We start from the raw sequence: 23,244 nt of genomic DNA on the forward strand, positions 1-23,244 counted from the left end.
TAGTGGATTTTAATAAGACTTTAATAATACTGGTAGGATGCCAAATTACATAATGTCCCAAAACATGAAACAAAGCTTTTACAGAGAAAATAAAAGCTCATTGAAGTATAACCACACTTAAAAAAATCCCAATGTTATCTAAACAAAGCCATTAGGCATATTTAATTTAAAAAAATCAAATTAGAGAAAAGGAACTCAAATCTATTCCCAGACCTCAAAATAAAATTAAAAAGGATATTATTTTAGGCAACATTTATGAAAATGAAGGTACTATGCCAGCACTGGGAAACAAGCTAACACCATAATTATATCTTTTGGCATGGATATGGATTGAATATCTCCAATTTCTCTCAGAGGACAAAAAGTGATTCAGTTACCTCACAGGTTAATTTTAAGACTGAACTATGCTGGATTGCCTAAAAGCAACTTAGACCAATAAATTAATTTCCTTCTAAACATGAAAATCGACTCCAAATAGGAGCTCCAAGTAAAGAACCAAATGATTTACTCCCTCACCCGCCCCCACCTTCCCTTCTAGAGTCTTAGAAAAAAAAAATAATTGAAAGCCCCTCTAAAACTAGGTCTGGCATGGAACACCCTAAACAACTTCCTCTCTAACCCGTCCCCATATATTACAATGTTAGATAGCAAGTAAAAGAAAAATCAATATTCCATTTGTTGGATAACAAATGTTCAGTATCGCATATTAGGTAATCTTTTAAAATACTAGTGTTATGCTAGTTTGAAGATTAATATTTGCATGGTTAGCATTTCTTATCCTTCATTTGGATCAACTATTTGCCACGTGTCCAACAGAGAGATCAACATCTTTTAGCATACTCCAACATACTACTGGTAACAGTACGTACCACTGTTAAACTGAGTCTAATTAATGTCAACAGCCTACCAGAGCATGCAGTAGTGAATATAGCAAGAATCAGAACAGTTTTCTTTACGCACATTATATTGTCTCATCTCCGTGGGTCTGCATCTTTCCAGCAGATTTGATAAAGGCATTACAAAATTTTAAGTAGATTTAGAATCCATATGACAAGATGAGGTGGGGGAGCATTTTAGACGTTATACTTCTTAGAAGTCTACTTTAGCTGTAGAAGCCATTAAAAAGTTGCAAGTAACTTCAAGATGAAAGGTATTAGCAGCTTTTTAGAAAAGGATAATCACAGTCTTCTAGAGATTTAATGAGACTTAATTCACAGAAGCTTTTGACTTGGTCTGCTGTTAATTGAATCAAAGTCGATGATGATCTTGTTGCACTTTGGCTTGAATTCCCTAAAAATGAAGAAAAATACAGATATTAGTGAGTGGTTAAAACATTTTGCTTGCTTTGGCTCCAGCTAAATTTTTGAAGAAAAAAAAGCTCCTTGGATTCACATAGTTTTCATCTCTATGGGAGCCAATTATAGCGCACCACACTGAGAGAAAACTGGACAAGAAAGACTAAGACAAAAAAGAAACATGGGGTGGTTTAGCCTGTACATTCTTCAGCTATTGGAGTTCATAAATTACCCAGGAGTCAAAGGACTTTTAACAACTTAACTGCAGGTGGTGGCATCATGTTACCACGGCTAAAATTTTTGTTTAAAAAATTTTATATGTGCATACATACATACATATATATACATACACACACACATATTTTTTGATCTTTTTTTTCCTGCCAAGTTTTCAAATAACACTTCCAAAGTTTGCTTTACTATTTTTTAACATTTTTCTGTGCTAGGGGAATAGATCACATTATGCATCATACTGGGGAAAAACCAAACTAGTTAAGAGGGAATCATTTAAAAATTATAACTTTAGAACTCTAAAATTAATACTGCCACAAAATGTTTCCTTTTATTATCATTAGAGCATCTGCTACAGCAATTAGCAAAGAAGGTATTTGGGGACTGAGCATATATTTTACAGTCTTCCAGTAAACAAAGGATTATGCAAACAGTGTGGATTTAGTGCCTAATTAAGCTCTGCAATTCAGTTCAAGAGATTCATTAAGTACCACCTACATCCTTAATAATCAATACAAGAATGAATAACAGTCAACATAGAAAAGCACATGCTGCTGACTAGAGAAACTTTGACAGACTAGGACATACATTTTGTCCATAACAGCAGTCTGAAATACAAGAAACACTTCTCACCCTGGGAAAGTTACAGGATTTGACTTGCAACAGAAGGATTTATGCTTCTTCGTCATATAGATTTAATAGAAAGGAAATATATTGAAGGACTAAAACTGAATTTCAAGTACTGCTGTACTTATTCATGGATATTTCTTAGCTCAGTTGGTACCTTTCATCCTAAAGTTTTATCTGTCAGAATTGTTATGTTTGCAAATTTTTAGAAGCCTTTATATTAATATTATAAATTTTGTTAGAGTTGCAAAGCCTTCCTCACTGCGTAATTAGCTTCACCCACAGCATGTTATTGCTATCAAACTAGCTGCTGAACAGATTGTCTTTAGGTATCTCTGTCAATGTTTTTAGAAAACCATTCTTCAAACATTTTTCAGATTCTCATTACTTAAAGGCAAATATTCCGCTTCCTATCATTTTCCTCCTAAGAAAAACTAACCAAAAAGGACCGGACAGTTATAGACACCATTAATAAATGACAGGTGGCTGGACTGATAGCTGCCCAAATTGGCTGCAACAAACATACTAAACGTTCAGTAAGGATCAGGTAAGTCACACAAAATGAACTGGTCATTTCAGTCCAGCTCATAGGATAATTCAGGTTGAAAGGGACCTCACAAGGTCATGAAACCTCCTGCTCAAAGCAGGGTCAGCTATGATTCTCTCAAGCACAACATAACAAACCACCATCACAATCTCAGTTTCACTGGCAGGCTCCAAAGCCCAGGAATGAAATGAATATTCCAAGTGGACTGTTCTCATACAAACATTATCCAATTGAACGCTAACTATAAACAAGGCAAAGAACAGCGCAAAAGTCTGACAATTCATTATCGTTTGCAGGCACTCAAGAGAATAAAAAATTGGGCAGTGGAAAGAAGAAAAACCTTTGCCCTGAAGTTCGTCTCTGACACACCATTTTCCTCCTTTTCAAAATAAAAATAAAGCTAATCAAAAGTTTTCTTACCTATATATAATTCCAGCTAAATCGAACATGCGTCGTGCAGCTGTCATTTCAGTAGTGTCATGATACTTGTCAGACATAAAAATAACTTCTTTTATGCCTAGAAAAGTCATATAGAAAAAATGGCTAGAATTAACAGTGGAAAAAAAATAACATCATATCAAATCTGGTGTACAAAATCAGAAAAGACAGCACTCATCTACACGCTCTAAAACTCCTTGGCATGCCCCTTCTTCCCCAAATATTACAGACTGCACTTGAGAATAAATTTATACACATTTGATTGAGCTGTTTTGGAAGACAGTTCTCTGAAAAACACTGAAATACGCTTTCCCCCGACTTTCACCGTAGTTTTCCTCAGGAAACCAGAAACAAAAACTTGCAGCCAACAATGCAAGACAAACAAACTAGAAATTACACATTTTTTCAAAAAATAGTTGAAAACTTTACTTTCTACCTTTTTAATATAATTTAAATCAAATTCTCCACAAAGAACTTAAACCCCAAATCCCATTCCCTTTCCAAATGCATAGCTATAAAAATGTTTTTTCCTTTGGTTCTGTATTATAACTAACTCCCAGTCCTAAGTTCAAATCCTCACGAAAGCATGCTGTCTCAAATTGTTGAATGATCTATGCCTAAATTGACAATTCCTGTCCTATTTAGGTAGGGGAAAAGTATAAAGGCTGACCCAAGAGAAGTTACCAGAGTTTCGGAGGTTATAACATTTTATTGTATTTACCAGACAATATAAATGTCAATACATTGCTATTTACTGCCAACCTAAGCGCACAAGGAAAAGGATGAGCGACTATATTGAGAATAAGCAGCAAATCTACCTTGAAGACCATTTGATTTTAACTCTGTAAAGAACAGAAGCTTAGCACAAATACAGAGTATTAATCTTTTCCCCCTTCAGCTCCTGGAAGGAGTGTTCTCTTTGCTACTTTCTTTCTTCCTAGATTCCTATGACCAACAGTGGAAAAAGAAACTTCCAAGAATAGCAATCCTTCCTAGGATGGTAAAACCTTACTTAGTGAGCAAAATAGATGCCATCTGAAGCAGCAATTTTTATGGAACCAAAGCTCACTGCGGATATGCCTAATCTGAAAAAGGCGACACATTTAGGCCAGCACACTTGCTGCAGTGGCACAGATTTATAACAATTGTAATGAAAGACATAATTAAAGCAGGATCATAGAAGTCTTATGACATTTATGAGCAAAGATATTTTAAAATCTTCAAATATCTACCATGCATCACATTCAAATTAAAATTTCATGTATATACTCCCAACAGACCTTTTGTCATGCAGAAGTTTATTTCTTTCTGCCCTACTCTATTCCATGTGTCAGAGCACAGTAAAATTGACAGTAATTATATGCAAAGCCTGCGTTGTTCTTTGGCAGCTCCTGGTCTAAGAAGTTACAAACCTAAATTACAAGCACACTTAGAATCACAGAAGATGCAATTAGCACTGGAAAAATTTGGCACCATTCAGATGCAAAAAAAAAAATCCCACAAGTAGCATCGTATGAAGTTGACAGTACAATTAATTTAGATCTAACAGCAGCAATTTAACATCAAATACATCTGTGATAAGATACCAACAAGCAGGCAGCTCTGCAACCTTGACAAATCAGGCTGGCACTACTCCTTACCTGCCTGGATGATGAGCTTTGCACATTCATTACATGGAAATAAGGCAACATACATGCTGCAGCCTTTCACATCAGCTGAGTTTTTGTTCATGATGGCATTCAATTCGGCGTGGCACACTGATTAAAAAAACAATCATAACACTGTTCATTAAAATAAGTCAGTCAAACTAAAATTAAAATATTACAATGTAACTGCTTACATCCTTTCAAAAGCAAATAGCTTGCACAGCTTGTCATAAAGGGCAAAGGAAGAAATAAAAGCAGAAATACCAAGATCAATGAAGGTCAATTGTTCTGACCAGGCTGCCGATTAGTAATGATATCATTAAGCACATTAGCATTGCCGTTTGCTAACACCTATAGCAGGCAACAAAGCCGTAGGCTGTGGGCCAAGCAGCTTCAACCACCCTAAGTGAAGCAATATCTCACAGCTTCACAACTCTCTGGAGTATCTAATTGCCAGTATAAAACAGCTCATTTATGTGTTTACATGCACAGACAGAACATTCTTATGGTTATAAGAGCGCACTGTGCACTCTTAAAGGCAGCAGAATCATGAAGTAAAACTGAGCAGCTCTATCCTCAGGGCCTCAGAACTGCTCAGCTCTGCTGCGTGATTCTCTCACCCCAAGAATACACAAGACACACTCAACCATAAGAAAGTCCCAGCTTTAATATTAAAGTGAGTTTACTGCTCATTAAAAGGTGTCAGACTTCTCAAACAAGAAAACCAAGTCCTGCATTTCTCCATGGAGTTAAGATAGCACAGGTAGCAACAGACTACTCTGCCTTATTCCACCATAACTCAATAGCTCTTTCTGGACATATTGCACTTCAAAGTTTTTTTTTTATGTTGCACGCATCAGTAGATTCTCTATAGTGTTACAAATGGAGGTGAAAAGACTTCCATGCACCATGAGCCTCTAGAAAAAATTAGGTAACAGGACCTCTGCTAGAGCTTCCTGTTTATTTTTAGAAATAACAGTAAGCTGCATAATTTGGAAACCTATCTGCAGATAAATTGTCTAGAGCCCTGACTTATTTTACAAGCAGGTGCTGAAGTGAAGTGTGGGTTTGGGCTCATCTGGCGACAACAGAAAGAGCTTTCCACTGCTTACTTTGAGGGATGGATGCAAAAAATGTTTTCCTCCTCCTTGTCTACACGGGAAAATTAAAACAGACAAAGTTATGAGTTTATAGCATACTTGCTACTATGAAGTGACCTCTATGTGAATGATCTCAGCACACAAAGAACAACTGAGTTCAGCAGTTTCAACGTGCAGGAGTTCTTACTGAATGGAAATGCTTTCCTTATGTGCTCAATGTCCACATGGAATTTTCCATGTAACAGTTAATGCACTATAAATTTACAGCCTAACTTGCAGCACACAAACTTTCCCGTGGAGACAAGTAATGAAAGACCAAAGACTTGCTAAAGAAAGCTCAGTATCACCTTCAACAAGCAGTTCGCAACATCATCATGATCACGCGGTCCACATACCTTCTCATAAAAAGTAAAATTAGAAACATACATAAAAAGCAGACAATTAACAAGCCAAAACATACTCACATGAAAGTTTCTATTACAACTGTAACTGGGTCACACTGCATTTTAAACATATACCACCAAGTATATAAGACATATAATTAGCATTAAAGTTATAAATTTTAGAAAATCCAGAAAATACATTTAACTCCAAACATACTACTGAGTTGCACTAATCTTATGCTATCTTCACAGTAAGTTGTGGGAGAACTACTTTTCTGTGGTTACGGAAGAATGGGTGAAAAATAGAGTGCCATAATTTCAGCAGCTGGAACTAGGTTACATTGGTAGCACAGAACCACCACTTCTCCGTTCTTTGAACAATATACTTTTGTTCTAGTCAGCAGTCTAAAATATGGAAAGCCTCCAGAAAGAAGGATAAAGGAGTGTTTTCAAAGGCTCACAGAACTCAGAAACCCTCTAAGTTCTCTCCATATTTTTCCTTCACTAAAATTCATAAATCTTCAGCCGTAAAAACAGACATGCTTCATTATTACTACTGCAAAAAGTTTCTTTCCTGTATTGATAAGAGCTTTCAAGAAACTGCCTTGACTCATACAAACTTTCAACAATAAACTTCATCCCAAGCAAAAACAGTTTCAATCCCAACATAATCTATAACAGATTATCAGCTGGGGTGAGGGAAAAGAGAAATTTTGCCTCCTGATCATCTTAACACAATCTGAAGTTAGGAGCAACTATGACTCTCCAGCCTGAAGAAAGAGACAAAGAAGGCCCAGAGATGGTAATAGGGAAGGAAACAGAGACTAATTCATTCCAAGACAAAAAATAGTGGGGTCTCCAACAAGACCAGCAGGAAGTAGTTTTGAAAACAAAAGGAAGTAGATTTTTCATACATGCAACACCTAAACTGAAGAATTCCCTACTGCAGATAATAGTAGGGAGCAAAAAGTTTGCATTAATTCAAGAACTCACTTTTTTTCTTCCATATTTTTTCCAGTCTGCCGAAGGCTATTAAATACAAAACCATTCTGACTCAATAGTTGGAATTTGGGAGAACGTTCTGGGGAGTTATCATTACATTTGTGTCTTTGTTCTGTACGTTTCCCTAGACGTCTGCTACTGGCCTCCGTAAGGGATATTTTACTAGATGGTCCTTATGAAGGTGTAGGCATCAGACATATTTTTACACTCTGTACCATTACTCTTCATTTTTTCTTCCTCGGTTTCCCTCTCCCTGGCAGGCAGGCATTGATTACTGACAAATTTATAGATATATAGTCTGTTACCCACAAATGTTTCTTGTAGGACCTGTCCAACTTTGTATAGAGCAATAGTGAAAAAGACAGAACTCAAATCTAGGAGTTTGGAATCCCTGGTGTTAATAGCTAAGTAGTTCTCATTTGGTTGTTAGAGTTTTCTAACCTGCTAAGAGCACTGACCATTATTAGTGACGTATAGTTCCCTTTCAGACAGTAAGAAGCTAACTTTTTAGTCATGCACAGGTGCACAGCATTTCAGAACTCCAAAAATTGTGTATTTAAATAGACTAGTAAAACTAAGAATTTTTATAACACCTTATGGGGCTCCCACTTTTTTTCTTTTTTTTTTTTTTTTTTTAAATATTCACATATAGCCAAAATATTATTAAATCTGCAACACTGGCTTCCATTCTGGAAAGTGGCTTGACAAGTATTCTCTAAAGGCTTCATTAGCTGAAGAAATAACCATGCAATGAGAAGCTGGTATATGTTCTGACATTCCCACCACCTGTTAATATGTTCATGGGAGAGAAAAAAAAGCAGAGGAATGACTGCTCCATTACTCATAGTATTAATTGCTACTGTATTTTTATCTTCCTTTTGCATTGCATATTTCTTTGCATTGCAGATATGAGTAGCACTCATCCCGATGCGTAGCACATAAATGAGAGACCCTATCTTACCCTATTCAGGATAATTTTTCAGTATTAATAATCTCATCATGAAGATATTCTTAGTGGATTGTAGTGTCAGAACTACTCTTCCCATCTACTAAAAACTTTCTGACACAAGTTATAAGAACCATATGACTATTCAAAGTATTTATCAATAGCGTTATAAGGCTTATAGGCGTGATGAAGAGCTTGGAGTAGAAACCATCATAAAACGTCACCTTGTTAGAAGCAGTCAAAAGAGGGGCTGGGGGGGGTGAGCTCTCTATGTGATTAATTACTAACTGAAGCAAACCAAGAACTTTGAGAAATTATGCACTAAATATGGTGCTACATTTAAAGAGAATGCACTTTGATGCAAATAGATTGTTACACAGCATGTTTTGACTTACACTCTTTTGACTTGTACTGTTTTGACTTAGCTTATTCAGACTGTCATGTTAAGCAACTTGACAAAAATTATAGGTTCCCAGTGCAGATATATGGTAATAACAAGCTCTTCTGCAACATAGACCTGGCACAGAAGTAGATACAGGGAATTTTTTAATTTGGCCCACTGGTTCTCAATCCTTTGGTAAAAGCTTCACCTTTGCCATATTCTTGCCCCTCTTTTATCGCAACCTTGTCCAAGCTCTGCCTACACGTTATCCTCTACCCCATGGACCCCTGAAGCATGACTGAGCGAGGATCATGACACGTTACCAAAATGAACGGGGCCTAGACAACTGCTGGGGACGGCGGTTGATGGATCTGGAAGTAGCAGGATGATGTCAATCTTTTTCCAAACCTGTGAAAGCACGGGGAGGGGTGCTGGTCACTGCATTAGCAGAAGGGCAGGACATTGATGATGAGGCTGACACCGCTCTCAGCCATTCCTGGTGCTCTTTCCCACTCTGAGGAAGAGCAATTGCTAAGGTCAAGACAGGAAGGTGAGAAAAACTCAATCAGATTCTACTGGAGCCTTAGCGTCTTCAGACTGGAATCAGGAATAACGGACAGCCCAGCCTCACTGCCTTCTTCTGTGAAAGAGGAGAACTGGGAAGTGAAGTTGGCAATCGCTCAGTCCATTATTTATGAGCATCACATGAAACCTGCTGGAAGCAGAAAAGCAAAGCCCCTCTCAGAGTCTGGGAAACACTAAGCTACTCCATCCTGTTTTCCAGTTCTTCCCATCCTGCCTGAAGTGTGTTCTGATCTCAAACAGAGAAATCAGTGCTGTTTCCAAGTTTCTAGAGATTTGATATATGCCAGTAGAACTGGAAAGAAATGCACGCAGGACAAGAGAGTTAGTGGCTGCAGGCGGAGACCTGCGGAGATCTTCTATGGATCCCCTTTCGAGTCAAAGCCTCAGCTTCGCGCTGCCAATTGGAGAGAGAGCATCACATTTTTTCATAGTGCCTTATCCCACCAAGTTTTGTGCTGTCAAAATAACAGCCTCTATAAAGTAACATTTGCCTGAATATCTTTAATTGTCCATCTCGGGGAGGGAGGGGAAAGGGTCAAAAAAGGCTCATAATCCTAACACGACAAAAGGGTGATAACAGTTTGTTTCATTTTACACAGCAGGTACTGTTAGAATTAGAATACGCTTTTTGCCACAGCACGTATTTTACTATATCTGAACCTGTGTAAATATTTGTAAGCATATTTACTCAATATTTCTCTATTGCTTAGAGGTTTCTAAATTTGCCAGTCATTTTTATTTAAAACTCTCTTAATTAGAAATTGGTTGTCAAATAGATGTTCCTAGATTACAGTGGAGACAGAGGGCATAACAGAAGCACAGCAACAAGCATTAGTGGGAAGACTTATGTTAATAGGAGAAAAATGTAGTACTTAGAACAATCAGCGAGAGGAAACAGTGCATCATCAAATCCTTGCACTCATCTAACAAACAGAGGGCATTCACTTTTGACTCTGAAAGCCAGAGTTTTGTCTAATTAAGATGCTTCTGCACACTGCACTGAACACAAAGCTTTAGGAACAGCTTTTAACAACATCTTAGTAAAGCAGTTATTCAATATTAGCCTTCCATTTCCTCTCATGTGCAGAGAAACATCCCCGTTCCTGTCACTAACTGGCAGCCTGGAAAGAACCAGTTCCAACGCCGCAAAGAAAGCCTGATTTTGTGCTGTGCAAAATGGCATACAGAATGCCAAGTACCTTCTAACATAAGAAGGCATACACTACAAGCAGAAGTAAATAAGCTTTAATCAGCTTCAGGACTTTCTTAAGCAGTGGATAGTATTAGACAGGTGATCCACACCATGATCCCTGTGATATCCCAATGACTCACAAACATGCATCCCGTAAAGTGAGCACTATCTACCATGTTTTGAGGCTTTCTTTCAGTAGTAGCAGCTCAAGTTACACTTACGTACAGGTAAATAATTTTTTAAAATCAAGCACAGCCCTGTCCCTAGCATTGAGCTGAGTAGAATCTACACTTTGGGGATTTGCAGATTTTCAGATTTGCACAGTTATGCAATAGATAGATAACTGAGACACTCAGGAATTTCAGTCAACAAGTTTCAGGATGCAGTAAAATTTAAGAGTGACAAGATCTGTTTAGCTCTAACAAAACAAAAGCTGAAAAGGTTCTTGTTACTGATAAGTGCATAAGGGAAGGGGCAGAGGAGGAAGGAGTGTTAACTGCTGTGAATAAGAAAAGCTATAAGAATACACAAAAATATAAACTAATCACAAATAAATTTAGGGTGGAAATAAGAAGGTTTCTAGCTATGAAACAGTAAAACTGATTGGAGCTGTGGGGTCAACATACCCATCTGTTCTTATGCTGGAGCTCAAAAAATTTATTATAGCAGCATCTAACACACTTGTGCAAAGACAGCCTTTGGGTCCAGTCCCCTGCTGTGTCTATGCTGCTAAACATAGTTGGGGCCAGGGACTGACCTCGGGACCAAGGCCAACTGGCACAGACTGTCTTGTGTTCATCTTACTCAGGGCTCTATCAGCATTACACAGCACTTGGTCCTGGGTTTCCTCAAGGCTCCCCATCTCAAGAGTCCCAAGGGCACCACATACTTAATATGTTTCAGTTCAAAGTGCATAAAGAAACGAGGACTGTGTTGCAGCCCACCGGAGTGGTATTTTTACAGCATGAAACAGAGTGTGCATTACATATCCCCTGGTATGGCCTGAGGGAGGCAGGAGGGTTAAGCATACCATCCCAGCAGGCTTTGCATTTCAGGCCTATACAGGATGAAGAGCACCACAGTCTTCTTATAGCCTTTTTTCTACCCTGCCTTTCAGAGCAGCCTCCGAGTGGGCCATTCACAGAGCAATAGCCCGGTTTGGTTCTGGAGAAAGCTACTTGGAGTGGTCCAAAACAGGTGGGATGTGAGCTAATGGTTATGCCTAACATACATAAAACCAGGAGCTCAGCAATCAGAACCTCCCCCAACCCTTTTCTTTAGTAGTGCAGATGCATGCAATAGTTCTAGAAGAGATCTTCCAGGCCAGTGTGGTGGTACACGCACAAATACCATCAGCTTTACCTAATAAGCTACATTGCAGCTCTAGTGATGAAGGTGTCAGCATTCCCATGATAAGTTAATGGAGCAAAAAAGTAAGAGCGTAGCACCCCTGAACAAGCTAGTCAGGAAAAAAGCAAAAGGTTAAAAAGAAAAAGCTCAATTTACACAAATGCTGTGATGATTAGCAAAAACAGTAAGGAAAATATGACAGTTGACTGAGATTTTAGCAGCAATTATATGCATCTCTGAGTCTAGCACAATTTTTTCATGTAGAAGAATTTTTTTTAATATATACTTGTCTGGTCTGTCAACTGTGCTATCAAGATAATAAACTGCTAGAGGTTAAATGATCTTGGAATTACAAAACAGGTCCTTTATTCATCACAGCAGACACTATCTGTTACAAAGTTGTGATTTTTTTTTTAAATGAGGTGAAAACTAAGATTCTTGGAGGGAAAGGCAGTGGTTAGACCAATTCCTAGAGATGAACTCATCTCGGCAGGCTGTTTGGTTAGTGCATTTTTAAAAATAGCACATATTAGAGAGTTTTACTTACTAAAACACTCCACATCTTTTGGAGTCAGTGTTAACTTTAAAAAAAAAAAAAATCTTATGCAAAAATTCCTCACGAATCCATGCTACTTTTTTAGTTTAAATTGGTCAGTTTAAGATTTGTCTATTACTGTACCTGTCCTAGAGCATGCTCAGGTACCAAAGACCACCCACAGTCATCTTAGTTCAGAACTGAGACCTTACAACAAGCATAATGATTCAACCAAAAAAGTCAGTATTCTGTTTTCAGGACTTTATATTTATTCAATGGGATAGCGCTTATTTCCTCACCCTACAGATAAAGGCCAGTCATACCAAGTTCTACTATTATGGTACCTTCACTACACAGGAAACTAGTGCTTCCATGCTTTTGAGCAGTGACTTTAAATTTGGTAGTAGCTGGCCCTAGTACCAGGAACAGATCTCTTATGAGAAATAATATGATACTGTCTCAAGTTTACAAATTGTTAAACTTAACAAGGACAAAGTACAAGGGTTGTAAGAACTCAAATATGAAACTGCTGAATTATGTGCTGAACTACTGCATATAATCTTTCACTTTAGTGTTATGGGAAAGTGGAAATGTAATGACAGGCTCTCAGGGAACACAAGGAACTTTTAAAACTAGTAGAAATCTAAATTCTGTATCAAACAAACTAGTAGAAGTTACAATATAAAATAGGGTTCTCAGGCTTTTTGTTTAGTTTTGCAACTCTTCCCCTGCTACTCCTGAACCCAGGCCAGGCTGAGAGCCAGCACAGGAGGAAGGAACTCCTAACCCCATTTTTCTGGTTCCCATGGCTCCTGCTGTGCAGGTCTCACCCCATGCAGGTTCAGTAGGAGCTCGTGTGCAAGAGGAAGACGTGGAAGTTAAGAGAGCATACACTCCCCCCTTCCTTATCAACCCTAACCACAGCTCTTTCCCAAAAATCAGCTATTGCAGGCCACAGACAGCAGCTGTCAACTCCATTTCCATGCTCAACAGGCAGCTCTCATGGCGTGAAGGCTGAGGCAGCCCAGCAAGTCATCTCGTCTGGTTCCTGCAAAAGAAATCTGGTCCAGAGGTGTAATCGTACAGCCCTGTTCAACAGCTGCACCAAAATTCACATAGGACTTTTCAAAGCACACTTGTAGAAGACTAAACTCTCCCTGCTCTAAACACAAAGATAGGACCCAAAGCAGAGCTCAGCTGTATTGACCACGAAAACCTCTTGTTCTTTGTTCATCATCTTCATTTACTAAGTTTGAATCAAATCCATAAGCGGAAACAATGAAATTCACCTCACCTGTAGCAGTGCAGATACACTGCGCATCAGATGAGACAAAAATGGCACAGACAAGACAGAATGTGATCACATACTTAAAGACAACCACAATTTAGCTCCATTACAATAGGCGTTGTCTACAACAAGCACCTGAACTTCAGAATTTCCCACAGGTACTGGACTTCACAATTTTAATAACAATATTTTAGGCCCAATTATTTGTTTTGCATCTACACCATCTCAGTAATTTCTGTGGAGACAAACACACAAGAGCAGCATCAACTTGCATACACTGCAACTGTGCGCTAATGATTGTGCTATACTTATTTTCATTATCTAATCCAAAATGACTACTTATGAACATACTTCACAAGGAAGACCTTCACAAAGATTGATTTCATCTATTTTCAGAGCTGTGACTTTTATCCTGATGCACCATGTACACGCACATCAACAAAATCAGCTGAGCGGAAGAAAAATTGATCAATGTTTTACCAGCTGAACTCACGCATATACAGACATCACAAGTCTGACCTGAAAGCCACAAGAAGCCTTACCATAAGGGTATTTCGTGTCTAGTCTATGTGCTGCTGTTCTTGTCCAGGGCAGTACATCATCGCTGCAGCCATTAGGCATCCCATTGTATCCAATTCCAACAATCTTGTTTTCTGAATTTACAATGCAAGCACCAACCTAAATAAAATAAGATTTATATAGTGCCAACAGCATGCAAAACAACACATCAACAAGAGAGGTGAGACATGAAAAGCCAGTCCTGCAAACTTAAGAGATGCAAGCTTCACCTTTGTATAAAGTCACACCATCCAGTGAATTGGGCCACAGTTGCATCTAACTGGTGGAACTTAAAAATAATCAGGACTGATGCAACCCTCCCCACCTCTCTCTGGTCATGAGGTCCCAACCCCCTCCAGCCAGCGCTGTTCCTTGGCTGACTATGAAGTGAGCTAGTTCAAGGAACAAAACTAGCACAATACTAACCCTACTAAGCAGAAGTTTTCTGTCAGTTCAGCTCCCTGAACCAGGTTTTCCCAGCAGTAGTATGAGCAGCGTAAGAAAAGGGATAGAAGATGAAACAGGAATGTGGTAGTATTAACCTAGATAGAAATAAGCTGACATGGACCTGTCTCCTTTTAGCAAATATGCACTAAAATACCAAACCTTTTAACTCCCACCCTTTATTATTCTAAACCAAGTCTGCACTGGAACCTTCCTTTTAGGATTAAGGAGTGTCCTGTTTTCTGTCTGTATTTTAGATGTGTGAATTAAAAATCAATTCTATTGCCTCAATTCTATTGCCATTTCAATACAAGCAACGGGTGGATTAACCAGCCCTTCGGTAACAAGAATTTAGTCCTAAATGAATAAGCTTCAAAGCAATTAAGAGCCATGACGTACAGAAGACAGCAAGCAACTCAGAGCAGACTGTTAACATGCATTTTACTCCATTGCTTTGTTGAGCTTTTCTTCCTGAACTTTTCCAGCGAAATGAAGACTAACAGGAGGACTGGGCCCTGGAGAAGAACATGTTTCAGGAAGAGACATGTGAGTCATCTCAAACCAATATTCACATGCAATGAAAACACTCATGAAAAGCAAAGAACAAGAATAGATAGTGAAAGGGAAGAGGAAAAGGAGGGAGGACCTAAACTGGAAAACTCAAGCAACCCAGGAACAAACAAGATGGAAGTTTTATACTGTCTTAATGGTGATGAAAAGGAACTTCTGAGAGGCAGTGTCTTAAAAAATTATAATCTAATGCTTTCTGTAGTTACATCCTCCTCTAACAGTAGCTATATTTACTAGAAACAGGAGAAAACGGATGTGTTATTTTAACCCTCACGTGAAGAGAAGATTTACAAAACTTGGAGCCGCAAACATATACACAGAATTATACATGCGAGGTCAGGCCCAGTAAGAGAATTTCTGTAAAAAAAGGTGCTGACCGTATGAAAAGTTGAATAGCTTATATACGGAAATAACTTTTCATAAGAAAGTCCTGAAATTGCTACATGCACATCTGATACAACGTGCAATATAGATGATGTTATGTTACTCTTATACGCTGCCTTCTTACCTGGGAACTTGGATCCTTGCTTCTTTGTGCTGACAAAAAAGCTACTGCCATAAAATATTCAGGCCATTCCAAGTAATCCTCTCTTTTTTTGCAGGATATTTCATTGCTAAACCTACAGTTTATGGGGAAAAACCAGCCATCAGCAAATAACACTTAGCAAGAGATATTACAGATTGCATTCTCTTATTATGCACAAGTTTGGGGGTTTTTTTTGTTTTTTTTTTTTTCTTTTAAGGGAGGGTGGGTAAAGATATTTTTGTTGCTTCAAAAGACACTAGAATCTAGGTCTGGTTCTCAGAAAAGTATGAAAGTAACCTAGAATCAAGACTACTGTCCATATGAAGTAACCAGGATCAGAATTTGGCCAAAAAAGACTATACATTTGCCAATAGTTTAACAGTAAAACGATCAGTGTGACGTGCTTGCCAAGAAACTGTATGCAACTTTTCCTTTTAGGAGAAAGGCACCCAAGCGAGGTTACAAATTTCAGTTTAAGATAAGAAGGCTGAGCTATTCAAAGCACTGAGCTATTCAAAGACAGAGCAATTTATCCTTGATAGATAACACCTTGTATATTTTTAAGATTCAGATATATCAAGTACTGGCATTCTTTCCACCCAAACAACGTAATCTTTTTATGATGACTGTGCCAACTGCAAGCCTCCAATCTAAGCTATTTTGTATTTTTGCTTATAAGAAGTATTCATTAGACTTCTATTTGGAAGCTTCCTGTGTGGTCATTCATCTCTACTTGTGCAATTATTGCCATGAGTTTGCCTCTCTTACAACATTTACCAGCAGAGCCTAAGGCTGTAAGTCATTCTGATGGCCCCTCTGAGCACCCACTGCAAGGCAGCAGCGAGGTCTGCCTGACTACAGACTACCAGCTTGATCATCCATCTGTTTCCTTAGGAAGACTAAAGGGCTCTCACCAAAAATAAGCAGGTAAAAAGGCCTTTAATATTGCATTTACGAGATACATTTCTCTGTGCGTCTCTCTACTGAATTTTAACCTCCTTCCTCCTCCCCACCACCATGCGATTTTAAAACAAAACAGAACAAAACAAAGGGTACATCCAAACAATGTAGAGGTTGTTATTAACAGAGAGAAACAGAACTAGTCTATAGCCATGCACTGCATAGAGACTATTCATCTATTAAGGCTTTACAGTGCTCAAAATCACGACACAAAGCACGACAATAGCAGCAGTTACAACAGCAACTAGCTCTTCCACCTCAAGAACGCCTCTCCTGTTTTAAAAATTCACAGCTAAATTTCTCCTGAGATTTTTTTTTTCCCCTTTATGTAAGCCTTCTAAAAACAGAAGGTGGCATGGGTTCAAGAACGCCCCCTGTAGATAAAATGCATAGAAGTGGCATGAAAGGTGGTTTCTTTTCTGGTATTGGGGAGGCTGCATTTTGAGGAAGGGAGGGGGAAAGTGATATCACTTTCTCTTGCCTACTTATGGTTAATGAGTCTGTTTAGACAGCAGAACACACATAACAGGAAACTTCTGTGCTTTTCAGTTCAAAGAGGGGGCAAGCAAGACAACTTTCTCTGCCCTTCAACATATTTAAATTAAGCAGCTTTTAAAGAAAAGATTAAATCCAAAGAAACTTCCCAAACATCTAAATTCTCATCACTATGCTTAAAAACCAAAATGATGCCACAACTCCAAGAGCTCTTCAGTAATCTGTGGAACATCCCAAATAGAGTATAGAAAACAGCCTATAAAAATATAAGGGGTGCAGTACTTTTTTTCTTGGGCTCCTCTTACCAAGAGCTACAGCTTAAGGCATTTCAGGAAAAAGAGGGAGAGAAACCGAGATACTTTCTAGCAACGTACAGCCGTGCAGAAAAATATCACACAGGTAACTCCAAACAGCAAGAAATCTCCTAGCAGCTCTAGTACCAGGCACCTTCTGAACATAGGCATATATTAGAGGACACGTATTTTTCCTAATTATTACTTTTATAATCACAAATATAAAATAGCATATACTAGAGGGTTGCAGTTAGCCCAATTTTCATAAAGAGATTACATTGTCAGACTGGAGGAGAATGCCAGTACGTGATAAAACTGAACTTCAGAAACCTAGAAGGTGCTATTCACCAAAGATAAATTGCTCTGTCTTTGAATAGCTCATATATGGCATATTACAAATAAGGAATTTTGGCTTGCTCTTGAAATGAGTTACGATTATCATTAAGACCATATCCTCAATGTAAGGAAGGAGAAAATTTACGTTCTGCGTAACCAGCACACACTTTCACACTCTTTAACAGCATTGTGAAGTGTCAAATATTGTCCCCTCTCAAAGCAAATACAAAGGTTAAGTGCATGATTCTGAGATCTGAACCAAAACTGGCTTAAGTCATCAGAGAACAAGAAGTTCATAAAAGAAAAAAATTAAAGACCTGTCCTTATAATCAGTCAAAGTTCAGTACGGCATGGAGAGGTAACTGCAATGCTAAGAAACTGTGCTTCAGCTAATTTCTGTGATTATTTAAAATATCCCTCAAAAGCAGAGATTTACAAAATCCAAAAAAAGCAGACTTAAAAAAATAATTTTTGTACAATCCAAACTAAGTGACATTCACAGTGAAGTCTTCAGAGAGCCCTAACTGGAGACATGTAACAGACAATGCAGAACTACACCAAATAAAACATTCTGGGAAAAGCCCTTCAAAAAAAAAAAATAGTGCTCTGAATTAAGAGATCCTGAAATTTCCTTTGTTAAATTACTCCCTAGCAACCCTATTTGTTCAAAAAATAACAAAAGCTACTATTTACTTTTCTTGTAAATACAGCATAGTATGCAAGTGGAAGTCCCTCAGAGCACCAACTTCACAGGAAAAGTAGGAAATCTGACAAAATGAGCAAAGGCTTACATCAAGGAGAATATATATATTATATATATAAAAATATATATAAAACCCTACTCAATTACTTTTACTTAACATCACCATGTTTGACTACATAATTTCCTGAACTCAAAGCACATGAACACAAGATTGTGAAATATGGGTATAAAACACTCCATTTCCGATTGAGCAAAAGCCAGGGAGAAGTAATACTTGGCTAGCAATCAAGCAGGCATAAGAAAATTGAATTTATAGATTTTAGACAGCTGATCATCCTCCTAAGCCTCATTTATAACATCTAGAGCTGCATGAGTGAAAGCTATTATCAGAAATATTATAGCTATCTGTAAAATATGCAAATAAGGCTTATCCTTGTGGTAGTTTATAAGCATTTATGAATTTGACCAATACAACCATTGGAAGGGTAATTTGCTAAAAAAAGATTGCAATTGAAAGCCATGAAGGTAACATTGCTCAAGAAAGAAAAAAAAAAACGACTCAAATTCTGAAATGATTAGTAGCCTGCAGAAAAGTCTGTGTAAATAGTATTTCAAAGGCAAAGAGAAAAAAAGATTCTGGAATTAAAGGACAGTGCCTCCCTCCTCAGCTCCTTTTTATCCATCCAGCCTTCAAGTAAACTGTAACATCTGAAAAAGCAAGAAATTTCATTCAGTTAATAAAAAGCAGAGTGTATCTTAATGAAAGATTTAGCTGAGAATCCTAAAGTAGAATATATCACCTCAGATCTTTTCGGAAGAGAATTATGATGGTCAGTTATGCAACTATATAGTATAACTGCAGAACAGCCAGGTAGCATACTTCCTCCTCCCCCGTCTTTAAAGTTTCTCCCTCTGCTTTCTCATCTCCGACATCACGTGTATTACGTGTCAACTGTGCTGCATTAGGTTCTTTCCAATAGCAAACGTGTTGCTAAAGACCAGCTATCAACATTTTGCCAGTCCACTCAAAGAATTTCAAGTTAAAAATAGAAATAGGTAAATTCTGTATAAGGAATAAAAAGAGTCTTTAGCAATACTCTAGTTCCCCAAAAGCCAAATGAGAGACATGTTCTCTCAGTCATTTTCAATACTAGCTTTTTCCCTTAAGTCTTGTCATTTTGTTTATAATCACTGTTCAAACAGATACGTCACTGCCTTTACTTACGTTTCCCCTCACATAGGTACTGAGTACAACCATGGCACAGTCCTTCTGCGAAATAAGTTTTTGAGTTTTTTGTTCCCCTCTCCCCGAAAGGGAAAATGAACCTTTCTTTCAGTGCAGGGCAGATCACGCTGCTGTAAGTTAGCTACACGGAATTCTTTCGTAAGAGAGAACCTAGAAAAACTGTAGCTAGAAATGCTTTCTAGCAACGCTGCGTCCCAACTGAGCAGCGCAAGAATACTTTCCTTCATTAAACGCATTTTGCTTTTGCAGTATCACTTCTGCGATTTTAATTAACTCCTTGCATATTGCTGGTACCTGTCTCCATTTGGGGAAATGATGGATGCAAGTTACTCTACCTGCCCTTTTCCCTCCTCCAATGATTAAAAAAAGACCAAAAAAGGGGGCTATAATCCGACCTCCGGCCCCGATAACTCAGGAAACGCTTTACTGTGGGAACCTCGCGTGACCTCGCCGTGGGCCGCCCACGCGGGCCTGCAAAGCCCTTCGCCCAGCGCACCCCGGCGTGTCCAAGAGCCGAGCCGAGCCGAGCCGAGCCGGGCCGCCCTTAGCGGCGGCCCCTGACACCCCGCAAGCCCGGGAGCCTTTGCAAGGCAGCAGCCGGGGGCCGGGGCGAGACCACAGCAGCTCCTGGCGCTCCCCCACGCCCCGCTCACGGCCCCGGCAGCTCCCTAGCGGCGCGCTCAAACTCTCGGCCCGGCCCGCGCTAACGGCCGCCCGGGGCGGCGGGGGGGGGGGGAGGGGGGAATCGTACCCGTTGTGGAGGCCGCGCTCGTGGCCGTTCATCCCGCCGCCGGCCCGCGCCGCCGTATGGCGCCAAAGCGGGAGCGGGCGGGGCGGGGGGCGGGGGCGGGGCGGGCCTCGCCGCCATGTCGCGCCGCCCAGGACGGGCTGGGGCGGCCCCGGCGGCTGGTTTTGTTGGTAGGAGGTGCGGCCGGTACTACGTCGGCGGCCGTTCAGGCCGTGGTCAGGGCTGTTTAAATGGCCGCTGAGGACGGCCCGGAGGAGTGCTGCCCGTGTCCCCCTAGAGGAGGTGAGCCAGCGAGTCACGCTCAGGGGCAGCGCTGGCGCGGGAACAAGGGGGCATAAACCGGCCTCGGGTACGTTTTCGACGGAAGTGAGGCGAAAAGTTGCTAACTGCCAGAGGGGCGAGCTTTCAAAACAGCCCTCGAAAGAGCAAGAGCACCAGCCCCGCTGTTTTATCCAGCTCCATCACAGACTTTAGGAAGGGCCTTAAAAACGGGATATGTGCAGTGCATGAGAGCTGATCGGACTGGCCCGGGAAAGGCCGTTTCCACTCCCGTGTTTCAACGAATCTTGCAGTATTTTACAGTTTCTTTGATTCGTGTTTTTGTATTCCTCAGTGCTGTTTTCTGACAGATGTTAATTCTAACATTATGCTTGGACACAAGCATACAACTTCCTGCCCTGCTCAGGCTCTTGAGGTAAATGCTAGTTATTCACACTTGGCATTAACATGTTAGAATGTCTAAAAACTGGGGTTTTTTTTTTCTCTGCATATAAAATTGCTGTGGAAAGTGACTTATGTTTTATTAATAACTCCAGCAACTGCAAGGTTTTGAAGCTTCCTATACACAGACCACATATAGTACAAATTACAGTGAAAAATAAGGGTATATATATTTGTGTGATGTGTCTATGTTCCCTCTGTGAAGGGCTACTTACTTACCCCGACTATCCCTGTTTGGTTGCTAACAGGGCCTGCCTTTATATAAAGGCTCTCAAATGGGTGCAAGTTACTGATGTTTGCTACACAAGGCTGCTAGACTTCAGGTAACGTCTACCAAAAATGGAGCCTTGTGCGTCCAGTTCGGTTCCCACTGGGAACAGTGACAAGCGTAAGGAGCTCAGGGAGAGCAGTACTGGACAAAAGACAACGCTTGCTTTTGAGAGGTGCCCTCACAGGAGTTTGTGCACATAAGCTGTGTAGCTTGTGTGACAAAAGCAGACCGCACGTATGCTGAACCACTGATCTGAGCAGGGCCACGGGACATGGCTAAAATAATTGTTTCCTGCAGCCAGGTGAAAAATCTTCCTCCTCAGGTAGGAGGACGCTTAAGACTGCGGAAAAGGACAGTTTTGAGAAACTGAGCACACACGTAGTTCTGTCCCGGAGGCTGGCTTTATAGCCACGCTTACTGAGCGTAGGCATAGCAAACTGGAAAAGTTAGTACACCAGGTAATTTAGTACACCAGCATGTGTGTGAGAAGACAGGAAAATCAGGGAACCCGCTGTGCTCGTAGTTATTCTTGAGGCTTTGCCAAAAGACAGACAGAGCCTACAATGCTCAAAACAGAAGTATGCGTTGCTAATATGTTTTCCTATTTAGACTGCTGCATCAGCTAGCTATCTTTTTTTTGGAAGAAACTGACAAACCACTAAATATAAAAATATTGTTTAATTTCACATATACTCCTATTCACTTGTAAGTCAGAAAACTTGGCAAAAGCAGCCTGTTACATTTCAGCTGACAGCTTCAGTCCTCAGAGTGGCCAAATGTGCAGTTACTTCAGTTTTTAAGACTTCTGTGATTACACTTTCATATGGAAAATGAATATTCATGTACAGTTAGTTAATGAATGAAAAAGAACAATTTAAAAGCAACAAAAGGAAAAGAAATTTAATGACAGTACCATCAGTCAGGAAAGCAAGAGCCTGAAGGTGAAATGAAAGGCTAGATTATGGCTGCTCACAAAGAGAGTTAAAGAGCACTCATTTAAATAATCTGGAGAAAAATATAGCATAATTCAGTTCAAAAAGTTTTCTACTACTCATATATGTATTTGTGACCCCTTCAAGTATGAACTAAAATTAATAATGCTGTAATTGATCATGCCAAATTCATTCTTTCTGTAGTTATTTTTCATGACTGAGATTCTAGTGGCAAACAATAACAACTATTAATCTTCAACAAGCGGTGCTTATATGCTGGTCATATACAGTGAATGATAGATTTTCTGTTCCATTACCCAAAGAAAATAGCATGTTTCAGTAAACAGTTTCTGATACTAAGTAATTGCTTTAATTTTCAGCTTTAACTTTGCCATGGTTCTCCTGTTCTAATGATGTTATTATCCAAAATGAACGTTGATTAGGAGTTATCACAGGCCATTCCCTTCCTCTGAATTTCTCATCAGTAAATACTTATAAATCAGTCAAAACCAGATTCAAAATAATCCAATGCCTATTTCACAAAAAGAACTAAACTAAGATTCTTACTCCCTTTTGCTTCCCCCTTGCCAGAGAAGAAATACAGACTGCAAAATAACTGCTTATACAATTAAACAATGCAGGTTTTAGCTTTGGGAGGCAGTTTTCAACTTTTTATAAAAATGTCATAAGAACGGTATTATAATTTTTGAAATGCAAAACTTACATGTTTTTGTCATGCCTACCAAATAAGCTTTCTTAATAATTTGAAACTACTCTTACATGTCCGTCTGCTAAATCCACAAATGTATAAATTTATTTAGTTTTTCAAAGATTGTTAACTCTTCTTCCTTCTATCTTGTTCTTCCTCCTCCTCCAAAAAACACCAGACCAACAA

General features: G+C 39.3%; 1 protein-coding gene and 1 long non-coding RNA gene across 4 annotated transcripts in view; one reads left to right on the plus strand and one right to left on the minus strand.

The window, feature by feature from the left end:
• Nucleotides 1-20,557, minus strand: DCTD (dCMP deaminase). 3 transcript variants are annotated; one of them, XM_068942577.1, is made up of 7 exons: nucleotides 20,430-20,500; nucleotides 19,092-19,140; nucleotides 15,628-15,738; nucleotides 14,090-14,225; nucleotides 4,779-4,895; nucleotides 3,121-3,217; nucleotides 1-1,290 (listed from the first exon to the last, which is right to left on the minus strand). In XM_068942577.1, the coding sequence occupies exons 1-7, from the start codon at nucleotides 20,459-20,461 to the stop codon at nucleotides 1,212-1,214; spliced, it is 621 nt and encodes a 206-aa protein (XP_068798678.1). In that variant the 5' UTR covers nucleotides 20,462-20,500; the 3' UTR covers nucleotides 1-1,211. The 3 variants fall into 3 exon arrangements, with proteins under 3 accessions (XP_068798678.1, XP_068798680.1, XP_009674927.1); XM_068942579.1 differs by lacking the exon at nucleotides 19,092-19,140 and having other exon boundaries at nucleotides 15,628-15,739; nucleotides 20,430-20,557; XM_009676632.2 differs by lacking the exons at nucleotides 19,092-19,140; nucleotides 20,430-20,500 and adding an exon at nucleotides 18,423-19,071 and having other exon boundaries at nucleotides 15,628-15,739.
• LOC138067200 (uncharacterized) overlaps nucleotides 20,555-23,244 on the plus strand; it is a 16,140-nt gene continuing 13,450 nt past the window's right edge. Inside the window, exon 1 of the long non-coding RNA XR_011141029.1 lies at nucleotides 20,555-21,120. This is a non-coding gene — a long non-coding RNA (uncharacterized lncRNA). The remainder of the gene's footprint in view (nucleotides 21,121-23,244) is intronic.

The sequence above is a fragment of the Struthio camelus genome, chromosome 4, assembly GCF_040807025.1.
Source record: "Struthio camelus isolate bStrCam1 chromosome 4, bStrCam1.hap1, whole genome shotgun sequence".
Taxonomy (NCBI): Eukaryota; Metazoa; Chordata; class Aves; order Struthioniformes; family Struthionidae; genus Struthio; species Struthio camelus.